The sequence below is a fragment of the Muscardinus avellanarius genome (genome assembly GCF_963383645.1).
Source record: "Muscardinus avellanarius genome assembly, chromosome: 8".
NCBI lineage: Eukaryota > Metazoa > Chordata > Mammalia > Rodentia > Gliridae > Muscardinus > Muscardinus avellanarius.
Window position 1 is genome coordinate 4,533,407 of NC_137794.1, and position 12,553 is coordinate 4,545,959.

General features: G+C 41.0%; 1 protein-coding gene across 3 annotated transcripts in view; it reads right to left on the minus strand.

Moving 5' to 3' along the window:
* SUPT3H (SPT3 homolog, SAGA and STAGA complex component) overlaps positions 1-12,553 on the minus strand; it is a gene marked incomplete at both ends in the record, with an annotated part of 388,363 nt that overhangs the window by 93,864 nt on the left and 281,946 nt on the right. For all 3 annotated transcript variants that reach the window (XM_080700358.1, XM_080700357.1, XM_080700356.1), the window contains one exon: positions 1,065-1,140. In XM_080700358.1, the coding sequence (XP_080556484.1) occupies positions 1,065-1,140 (76 nt within the window). The remainder of the gene's footprint in view (positions 1-1,064; positions 1,141-12,553) is intronic.

Sequence of the window (12,553 nt, forward strand, 5' to 3'; positions counted from 1 at the left end):
AAGACGCCATTGTGGCTCTGATCCCTGAGCCCCGGGTCATGTGCTCCGCTGTCATGGCTTTAGCTGGACTTGTCCTCTGTCTTTCTCTCTGCCCTTTCCCCCAGAGCCTGAGTCACCGCCGCGCTGTTTCTTGCAAGGATGTTTTGCACCACAATCCAGCCCACTGTCATGAGTCTTTCTGAACTTTTAATAAGCTGGTGTTCGCTGATGGGACGTTCTAATTTTACTGCTAGGTTATTTGTGTTACCAGAGAATGGACTAATGACTTTGGCTCACGCTGAATGCAAGCCACGGCAGGGGGGGAGGACAAAAATGGAAAAGCCCACTGATGTGTTCCTTTGCGGTCATCTGAGTACGCGGACAGGGAAAGTTTGGGGTCTGTAATTAATATCGAGGGCTCATAAGTGTCCTGACTGCACCACTAGAGTCTACTGTGGGTTAAGTACAGTCAGCAATACTAGTGTAAATATAACTAAAAAGATGTTAAAATGAAAATAGTAAGAAAAAGAATTTTTTTTCTGACTAAAGCTAATGTAATTACCATAGATCTTTGTGTATTACTAGTATTCTTTTTTTTATTTATTTATTTATTTATTTATTTATTTATTTATTTATTTATTTATTTATTTATTTTTGCGGTACTGGGGATGGAACCCAGGGGCATTCTATCTCTGAGCTCCACCCCCAGCCCTATTTTTTTATTCTTTATTTTGAAACAGGGTCTCACTGAGTTGCAGAGGGCCTCACTAAGTAGCTGAGGCTAACCTCGAACCGTGATCCTCCTGTCTCAGCCTCGTGAATGCCAAGATTATAAATGTGTGCCACCACGCCTGGCTACTAGTATTCTTTAAAACTTCTTAATAGTGTTAATTGCAAAACAGAAAAATGTAGTAAATCTTTTCCAGCACCCCTACAATGCAGATGTTGTTTCTGTAACAGTTACGACAAGTATGTATATGTGAAGCACCCCAATTTCTAGGGAACAGAGGATATGTCATAGTTTAGCACATTCTGTAATAAAAAATTTCTTCCACATAGAATTAAGTAGTTCAAGGCTTACTTACAGAAACTTATATGTCGGCTTTCGCAGAATTCTGCATATTGAGCTGAATCCATAACTCGAGTCTGTCTTTCTGCTCTCTAATAGAAAAAATAAAAAAAGACACAAACATTTTAAAGGAAGTAGACTATCATATACATTTTCCCAGCTAAGACTTAGGTTGAAATAATATTTTCCATTCTCTCTCTTTTTTTTCTTTTCTTTTTGTGGAACTGGGGAGTGAGTCTCAGGGCATTCTACCTTTGAGCTACATCCCCAGCACTTTTTTTTATTCTTTATCTTGAAACAGGGGCTCACTAAGTTGCAGAGGGACAGATTCAAACCTGTGATCCTCTTGTCTCAGCCTCCCAAGTCCTGGGACTACAAGCACGAGCCACCGTACCTGGCTTATTACCCTCCTTGTTTACTCTAGGTGAACAGGTAAGTATTACCAAGTGCTACCCATATACCATGATACAGAAAATTAGTATTAAATAATACTTGTATTTTATGTTTCTTTGTTATTGAAACTAAAACTAAAGGTCTTAATTTCTTAGAGTACATTTCTAAAGTTTCTTACTCATCCTTCTAAAGAAAAAGAAAACCACAAGGGGTAATAAAACAAACAGAAAAACTTTTATTAGCTATTATCACCCATCTGCTTTATAGCTGTGATTTTTCTTCACGTTACAACAGGAGCCAGTGAATGAAATCCATAGATTGCCCCCCAAAACTTGGTGCCAGAGTTAACAAATCCCTATTTTGAATCGCAAAGGAAAAAGATGAAACAAAACAAAAAAAACAAGGTAAATACAACACAGGTCCTTTAATCTGATTCCAGGTATGATTCACAGTTGGTATAGTTTCACTCGTGGGTTTCTGATTCAGCACAGCAGATGTCTGCTCTGCACTGTCCCATAAGAGGTAGGATAATTATAATCCACACATAGTTCGGTGGGAAAGAGGACGACCGCTTCCGCTTCCTTCGTAAAAAAAAAAAAAACCTAAAGCCAAAACAAAAGAAACCATTTTGCAATGGGACAGGCTGGGACTTCTTGGAAGGAGCTTCTGTCCAATAAAGGAAAAAATTCCCTGAGATTTAATTTTTTTTTTTTTTTTGCTTTGAAAGGACTTTCAACAAGTTATCTTTATCATAGTTGTTGAAGTACCGAAGTGCTACTTCTTCTAATATCTGTGGATGGTTTTGTATTTGTAAAACTGAAATGACTCTTTTTCCTCTTTGACTGGTTGGGATGAGTAGTCAGTTTTACTGATGCCAGCTGAGAGTTCAGTACAGAATAGATATATGATACGGTGGGAGACAAGGTAAAAATTACTAATGCCGTGGTTCCTCCTAAGACACTCTTATTTTCTTTCCTTAACTTTCTCTTCTTTATTTTCCCCTCTCTCTTCTTCCCCTCCTTCCCCCGATACATACCCACAAACATGTATGTACAGACACAATTTCTCTTGCTTATTTACCCTACAGGGTCAAGTGTCCTGATGGAGCAAGTATTTTATATATATAACTGAATACACAAACACACTCACACATGTGTGTATATAAATATATTATATATGTATATGTGTGTGTATGCAGTCTCTCATGCATCTACTGGAAACATCATGTATCTTAAGGGTATATTATTAGATGATTTTTTATGTATTTGAAGCATTTTCTGATAATATAAATGCATGATTTAGTTCTGGCCCTCTTTTTGATGTATCCGATATATGACTTGAAAAATATTTGCAGGTAGAAAGCAAAAAGCAACAAAGAAAGAATTTATGTGTCTTGAACAAAACAAATTTCGAATGTGTTTATTTTTAAAAAATCCTTTGATACTGACGGCCCTGGTATATGTGTCAATTTACATATATTTGCACATATATATGTAGCAAAAATCTATGTATGTCTGTATCTGGTTGTAGCAGGAACCTCTCAGGTTTGAATTTCTCCTCCCGAGAAAAATATCTGACACATGGTAAATAAGCAATGAGCATTTTTGCATGAACAAATGCTACCATTTTATTCTCCGGGACAAATAATGGCCGTCACTACAACGCAGAGCGGCCTCGGTTATCCCTGCATTCCTACGTATCCTCGCAGCTGCTCTGTAGCCAGACAGCCTCATCCACCATCACACGGTGTGGCTTACACTAACTGCAAAAAGACAGAATGTTCCTAAAGGGATTTTTAATACCTTTTCTTCTACCAAGTTGGACAAATCAGTATTTGGCTTCTGTATATATGCTCAGCTAGTTGATGTATCTTTGATAAGTGAATCTAGACAATTAAGTTGGGAAAACTTATATGAAGAGATTAAGGTTTCCAGGGTGGTCAGCTTTAACTAAGTGCAGTGTCTTGCTAGTTGGGGGATTTTGGACTGCAAAGCCTATCAATCTGACTACATTTCAAAGCTATCCATACACACCCGAAGGACTTTATATCATAACAGCGAGTTCATTCCTTCCAGAGACCCTTCTCCAGCATCTTAGTTCTTCTCAATTCTTCCAGCAGCCAAGCCTAACCTCTGATCTGAGGGGCACAAGGAAGCTTCCCTGGGGTATGTATAGAAAGCCATGTACCCAGAGCCTAGCACCCAGGAAACACTGAACGCGAGACAGCTGACTCAACAGCAGGGGGTTATAGCCTGGTGCATTTGAGCTGGCGGGAGCTCAAAGTTAATCTTGTTCAAGCCTCTTCATTTTAAAGATAAGGAAATTGAGGTTCAGAGAGAAGCGATCTGTCCAAGGGGACTAAATCAGAACGGAAGCCCAGGATTTCCAATTCCTGAGCCAGATTTGTTTGCATTATAAAGAGCTGTCTCTAGACCTGTAGCAATTTTTCCTTTTGCTTTCAGTGTCTTGTTGGCTGATCTAAGCCCAGGGACTGCAAGAACTGCAATCAGATTCTAAATGCAGATGGCAGGCAGTTTTGAAGGCAAAGACCCATTAAAAAAATCAAGACATTGGCCAAATAGCTAAGTGTGGCTCTTAGCTCCTGGGGTGTCCAAACCCCTGGCTCCCCTCTGCCTCTGTTCTGAACACCCGTTCAGAATCTAGTCCATACTACAGAGAACATTAGCAGTCCTTTTCTAATCTTGATACTTTAAGAAATCTCTGGACTAGATGCAAAGGAAAAAAAAAATCATAATGCATCCAATAAAGTAAAATAATCAAAATAATAATGCCTGCTTGTTTACATAGGACAGCACAACCTCTAAGATCTAGTTTTAATAGCTCCATTTTATAATTGAAGACATTGTGATTTAGGGAAGTTAAAGAAAAACTTTAAAAGCATACAGTTAATAAACAGGCAAACCTAGAGGTAAAATTTGGGCCCTAGAAACCTATTCCAAGGTATATATACTTTCTCAGAAAAAAAAGTTATTTCCAGCCAGGCACTTGTCTAGTGTGTGAGGCCTTGGATTCACTCCCCAGTACATCAACAACAACAGGAGTGATATATCTCGCAGTAATGGTAAGAAGTTTGGGCTCCCTTGAGGGTCTAGCTTCTTCTGAATCAAGTACGGACTTAACTTAAAAATAGTAACTTTAAAAGGGGATTGTAGCCGGGCGTGGTGGCGCACGCTTGTAATCCCAGCGCTTGGGAGGCGGAGACAGGAGGATCGCGCAGGTTCGAAGCCAGCGGTGCTGGCGTAAGAGACCCTGTTTCAAAAATATAAAATAGGTCTGGGAGTGTAGCCCGGAGGAAGAAGGGCCTCCAGGAACCCCAGTACCACCAAATAAATAAATAAATAAATAAATAAATAAATAAATAAAAAATAAAAGGGGGTTGTAAAATTCATCTGGCTATTCCACCTGGCCAATAAACTGGAATAAAAAGGATACGACACTGTTAGACAAATCTCTGAAATAAAATCATTGGGTGACCACGGCCGGTGTGTCACAGCATTTACTCATGCTGAACGTTCTCAGATGACACTTGCTCCCCAGACTCAGCCTGCCACGAGCCACGCAAGGTCATCTGTGGATGAGTCACGCTCTTGTATCTGAGCATCTACTTATCTTCTGTTCACCTGTCAATTCTACGCACTCCCCGCATTTTTTAGGTATCAGTAACCGTGTTCTTGAACATTCAGAAAAATACTCAATGTATCATTCCTTCTGAAATTCAACCTTACTAGGAATATAATATAGCAAGGTATTACAACATAGGAGTTTAGATGGAAAACTACTTTTGAAAGAATGATTCCTAAAATTTTCCAAACTTCCAAGAATATTTAAAAATTTAACTAGAATCACTTAAAAAAAAAAAAGGCAATAGAGAATAATTATGTTGCTGGCCATTCCTCTCACCACCGAACCATTCCAGCCTTTTCTGGGGATTGTCAAACAAACTGAGGATGTAGACGTCCCTGCCAGCTGAACTCTTCTGAACATTACCTACGTGGAACAGGGAAGCAAAGATCCCTCATCTTGACTCCCCAGGATAATTTGTTTGTTCATGATCTTGAACGTAACAGGCCTTCCGTATATATATTTGTTCATTTGAATTTCCAACTTTGAAAAGTGTTGACTTTAATGACTGGAGTTGCTTGTGTCTCTGGGAACTATCCCAGCAGGGACTGTCACCATGGCACGGCCTACATGCCCTCGGAGGCTGGATTCAGGGTTACTGTCATTGTGAAGCTCCATTTCAAGGCTCAGCTGCCTCTGCTGAGGCCTATTTGAAGGTTTCAGAAGTGTGTGCTGGCATATCTCTCAGCACCTTTTCAAGAAACAGGAAATTTATTGTCCTTCCACGTTTCCACAGAAACAACTTTCAAACCAAAATGAGGGGTTATCTGTTCTTCTACGGCATAAATTATTAAAAAAAAGTTGTATTTGATTGCCTTACAACTGAAATGCAGACAACTTTCTGAATGGCAAAGGCACAACACCCATGGTTATCTACCAGTGGCCTCATGCTAGATGGGAAGGAGGTGAAGGAAACGTTGGGCGGGTGGGGGCAGCAGCCTCCAGCGACGGGAAGACGTGAGAATCACGGAATGTGTGTGCGTGTTTACCTTCGAATGATACGGTCTATTTGCAGAGGATACTAAGAGATCAGCAAACCCCACAGACTGCTGAAGAAACGTGTGGGTTATAGAAAGGAGACAGGGAAGCTGGGCGTGGTGACATATGCTTGTAATCTCAGCATTCAGGAGGTGGAGACTGGAGGATCGCGGTTCGTGGTCCGTCTCAGCTACTTAGTGAGGCCCTTTGCAACTCAGTGAGACCCCGTTTCAAAAATAAAAAGGCTAAAAAATAGGGCTGGGGGTGTAGCTCGGAGGTATGATGCCCCTGGGGTCCATCGCTGGTGCCAGAAAAAAAAAAAAAAAAAAGGAGACAGGGTTCCCTAGGAGAGCTGTGGAGGAGTCTTGCTGCTCCAGTGTGCACACTGTAATGTAGTAGATTTCCCTACCCCGAAGTCAACAGAGTATCTCCCTGACATGGTAGATGGCTTCCTCATTTGACTCCACTGCAAAACTCATCATTATGGGTCTGGAGTATTGAAACAGGTTCCTGGCTGGGTCTTCCCACATCTTCTTCCTCTTCTAACATAATATAGTAGAACTACTTTGAAGAAAAGCATAAAGAAAAGGCCCTGGCACACAGCAGGGCCTCGTCTAGTGGGCCCTCTTCCATCCCACTGCTTCTAGTATCAGCAAATGCTCTGAGCTGATCCTGCCCAAGTCCAGAGCAAAGCCTGCCTTCCAAGGGTGGCACCGTCTGGGCCAGTCTGCCTAGACACACGCTGTTGTCACCAACCCTTAACTTGTTCTTTGTTCCCTGGGTCACACCGTACGTCACAGTGGCATGCTTTACTGCCCCCAATGGCTCCCACATTACTGTGCTGGCCATCCCATGGTAATTTAAGTTATTTCCTTTCTTCAAGGCACAGCATAGGTCCCATTGCCTCGAAGAAGTTTTTATTGAAGGTACGTTTGCACTGATTTCTCCCTTCAGAAGGAGTGTCTCTTCTTCTAGATGGTATTATTTCCCTCCCTTCACTTTTCTGTGTGTGCTACTTTTGTCTTCAAAGATTACGGCTGTAGGTATCTAGTTGTGGTGGTGCCAGCCTATAGCTCTAGTCACTCAGGAGACAGAGGCAGGAGGATTGCAAATTCGAGGTTAGTCTGGGCAACTTGGCAAAACTCCATCTCGTAAAAAAAAAAATAGAAGAAAAAGGTTATAATTGCATGAATGTATCATTAAATAAAATAATCAGGTTGCAAACTAGAATGTTTGTTCCTTAGTCATACACACTTAATGTTTATATACAAATATGTACTCGTGAATGCCTATGCCTGAAGAAACAGGAAAAAACTCTGGAAGAACATACATTATATTTTTAGTGGTATTAATTTGGAAGTGAGGTTATAAGGGCCTTTTTATTTTTCAGTTGCACATTTCTGTAATGCTTTACTTTTTTTTATACAGTGAATTACAACCAGGAAAAAAACAACAACATTTTTTTAAAGTAATCTCCTTTTGAGCTAATTTTGCTTAACTTACAGGAAGTCATTAAATGTCCACACACCAAAAAAGAATAACAACAAAAACATCTAAGTTACTCAAGAGGTGGAAAATCTGAGGAACAGCAGATCCTTCAATATATGTTCTCAGCAAAAGGGAAAAAAGATAAAAGATGATGAAAACACACACACACACACACACACACACACACACACACACACACACACGAGACTTACTAGGACATTTAGGGAACCAACTCAGAATTGTGAATAATATAATCTTGACATCAAAAATTCACTTCAGTTAGAAAAGAAAGGGCACAAATTGGTTATATAATGATATATAGTTATTAAATCAAAGTAATACCTTTAAAATAATATGTCTGTTCAAATATTTAACCTGAATTTATTAAGCTAAAAGTGGGAAAAATTAAACCCACTATCTTTTCCCTGGGATAAAATGTATACTCTCTAAGAAAAGTACTATTTTAAAAAATAACCCAGTATCATCCAATGCAACTTCATGTTTAGTTATACAGATTTAGTGGTAGCAATACTTTTTACTACTGTTTTCTGAAGTTGTTGATGAACAACAAAAAAGGTATATAAGTTTCTGCTCAAACTAGTTCTTTACAATAATAGAAGATGACTTTGCTCTTCTTTTCCTGATTGAGACCATTGCAACCCTTGATTTATGGGGTTAGTTTTCTAATATGGCCATTTATCACAAGGTTGACACACTGGGTTAATTCATATGTGTGAGATACTTGGGTATTCTGAGTAACATTCCTAAACATTCTCAGAAGTTTATGTAATATTCAGATGAGCTAACATAGCTTCACAGTGAGGCAAACCTATCAGGATATGGTTCAATATTTTTGACATTTCAGGTAAAACTTGAGAGTGCTGCCTGGAACATAGATATATAAAGCATCACTGCATGAAATATATCTGGTTCTCTCTCTTTACCCTTGAGTCAGAACTGCAGAACTTTCCATTGTGGCTGAGCCAAGATCAGATTCTTTAGCAGTCAAACTTGCACACTGGACAGAATCTGGCTTTACTTACATCGTCTCAAAGTCTGGCCCAGGGGAACCTGTCTGCAAGCCTTGGCCTTGGCACATGCCTCATGGATGTGATGCTTTGAATAGAACAGAGCCCTGCTGCCATCGCCTTTTGTTGCTACAGAGTGACATATCGGGTTTTCTCAGTGAAAATGGAACAATGGTACAGATTATTATGTCAGTTCATTATTTCTAAGTTCCATTGCACTATCATCCTCATGTATTTGAGATAAACCACTTTCATCACCCTCCATCTCAACTACCAGGACTCTGGTTCGAGCCATAGCCACCTCCATCATTATCATCATCACCATCGCCACCATCATCACCATCATCATCATCACCATCACCATTATCATCATCATCACCATCACCATCATCACCATCATCATCACCATCACCATTATCATCATCATCACCATTGCCACCATCATCACCACCATCACCATTATCATCATCACCATCATCACCATCATCATCACCATCGCCACCATCATCACCATCATCATCATCACCACCACCACCATCACCATCATCATCACCATCGCCACCATCGTCACCACCATCATCATCATCACCATCGCCACCATCATCACCACCATCACCATCATCATCACCATCGCCACCATCATCACCATCACCATCACCATTATCATCATCATCACCATCGCCACCATCATCACCATCACCACCATCATCATCATCATCACCATCACCACCATCATCATCATCATCACCATCGCCACCATCATCACCATCATCACCACCATCACCATCATCATCATCATTATCATCACCACCACCATCATCATCACCATCACCACCATCATCATCCCCATCCCCATCATCATTACCATCACTATCATCATCATCACCATCAATATCATCATCTTCTCTCCTAAATTACTATAACTGTCTCCCAATGCATCTTGCAATTTCTCTCCTTGTCTTCCCACCAGTCTCTTTACCATGTAACAGCAAGGCTGGTCCTTTAAATAATGAAAATTGGACCATGATTTCTATGTTTAAAGTGCCCTATAATAGTCTCATCACAAAAGCCAAATTCCTCAAACTAGGGATGGAATCCAGGGACATTCTACTCCGAGCTACATCCCCAGCTGTATTTTTTATTCCTTATTTGGAAACAGGGTCTCATTGAGTTGACCTTACTAAGTAGTTGAGGCTGTCGGTGAACCGCATCCTCCTGTCTCAGCCTCCCGAATGCTGGGATTGCAAGCGTGTGCCACCACGCCCGGCTCCATTTATTTCTAAATTAAATTTTTAAAAGTTAGAGCTACGGGTGTAGTGTGGAGGTAGAATGCCCCTGGCTCCAATCCCCCAAAACCAACCAACAAACAATGAGGACTTCCCCAAAGTAACTCACTTTCTATCCCTTAACTTCATTTTTCTTCCCATTCTTACTTCCTGATGGCAAAGACTATGTCTGGTATATTCAGTGATGAATCCCAAAAGCCTTTGCAGAACCTGATATACAATAGGTGCTTGGAAATATTGTAGAATGCCCCCAGATATGGGTTCTAGATTTCTCATACACATACACGACTGCGATCCTCCTGTCTCAGCCTCCCAAAGGCTGGGATCACACGCGTGCACCACCAGGCTCGGCTACAGTTTCTATTTTTAAAAATGAAGATGCTATGGCCCCGACATATTAGGTAACTTGTCCAAGGTCACCAAGCAAGTAAGGTGTGCTGCGGCTGGAGCGAGGCCTTCTCTGTATTGTACGACGGTTCTGCCGTGTGTGTATGATGGGGGTGGGAATATGTTAGAATTAAAAAAGAGAAGATATATACTTGGATATAACTTAAAAGAGATATACGGAACCTTCATAAATGAAACCGCTGAAAGCAGAGATGTTTTGATAAAAGTACAGAAAGAAGTTTCAGGGCCCTCCATTTTCCTTTCTCCTTGAAAATCCTTTCTAAACGCAATGCCTCAAATTGCAGGAAAGAATTTGAAAACCACTGTACTTCCACTGTACGCCTTTCGCGGGGCAAACACTATGCCTATGATTTTCACAATGGAGGGCATGCCACACGTGCGACTCACGGAATGGCCCCGAGCCAGGAACAACCAGGAATCCCCACGCACCGGCACCATGTCTCTCACTTGGGAATCCTGTTGTGTCATTTCTACCGGACCTCTCTCCCTGGCTCTGACGTCATGGGCCCATGTGAAAATGCGGCTCACCTGTAGAGCGTACGGGAGGGAGCTCCTCCAACACAGACCAGAACGCGGGCTGCTGGTTAACCCTTTGAGCCAATGCAACCAGACTCCCTCCCTTCTTCAAATTTCATCTCTGAAAGCTGAGCTCTGTGACCCAGGAGCAGGGTTAACTGCCTCAAGGGCACATTAGATGATCTTATCATTGCTGCCTCGCACTTCGGTTTATGTTTGCAAAGCTGACTCTGGATATAGGAAGTCGTGTGTGTGTGTGTGTGTGTGTGTGTGTGTGTGTGTGTGTGTGTGTGTGTGTGAAAGAGAAAGAGAGAGAGAGAGAGAGAGAGAGAGAGAGAGAGACAGACAGACAGACAGACAGACAGACACTGGGGATAAAACCTATCCGGGCCACATCCCAGCTCTGATTTTTTAAATGTTTTGTTTGAAAACAAGGTCTCACTAGGTTGAAGAGAGTCTACCTGCTAATGCTGTCCTTGAACCTGTGATCTTCCTGTTTCAGACGCCCAAGTACTGGGATTACAGGCATGGGCCCTCATGGCTGGCTAAGAAGGTATTCTTTATTTTGTGTGTGTGTGTGTGTGTGGGGGGGTAGGTCTGGGATGGAACCCAGGGGCATTCAACCTCTGAGTTACACTCTACTGCCTGGTTTTTTTATTCTTAATTTTGAAACAGGGTCTCACTGAGTTGCAAAGGGACTCATTAAGTAGCTGAGGCTGGCCGTGAACCTCGATCCTCTTGCGCCACCACGCCCTGTTTAAGAGGGTATTCTTAATAAGATGGTTAAATTATATAGCTAGGAATGTTCAAGTGAATGAAAGTATTGCTATAAGTAAACTAGAAAAAAGATATAAAAAACTTGCTTAATGGTAAATCTGAATCACACATGCTTTAAAGATCTGAAATGAAGAAAAGTGAAACTATCAAAAGATGAGTAATGAAGCCTATTCCATTATGCTCCTGTGGAGCACTGAGGTCATGAGCCCTGGGCAATTCTCAAGGGAATGTATTATAGGAGAAAAGAGGCTTTGACAACTTGATAGCATTTAAGATGAGAAACAAAACAAACCAAGTTATTGTTTATTCCCCTAAAAAGAACGCTCATCACCATCTTGAAAGCCAAGTTTCTTTTCTCAGCTGAGTTGTTCTCATGAGTCAGAGGTGAGAGGGTTCATCACAGGAATCACCAGAGCTGACCCAGCTGGACACATGAACTTACACAAGACAAAGGAGAGAGAATCATTTCCTGATAAGCCAAGACTCAGTCATGGCAAAGAAGAGAAAACGATCATTTCCGCCCAATAGGACCGAAAATAGAGCAGTAAGTAAGCATGACAGTCAAAACTGCTTTGGTTTTAAATGCAATAAATAGAATTTCTCAAATACTTCACAGGAAAAAGCAGAAATGTCTATACTGTGAGAAAGTTAGTGTCTTATTTTCAATTGTTGAAAGTCTGCTTAGGAGCCGGGCAAGGTGGTGCACACCTGTAATCCCAGGTACTGGGAAGCTTGAAGCTGGAGGCTTTCAAATTCAAGGCCAGTCAGGGTAACAGAGAGAGGTCTTGTCTCTAACAGAAACAAAGAAATGAACAAATGAACTGCAAAAAGAGTGCACGGGGTGTAATCCCCAGTATAGCAAAAGCAAGCAACTAAGAATAAAAAAATCTACTTCCCTAATTTCAAAACATTTTTAAGTTTTTTTTATTTTGGTACACTATAGTCTCACCTCGTAATGCAGATCATTTTGACAATGGCATATATTCACA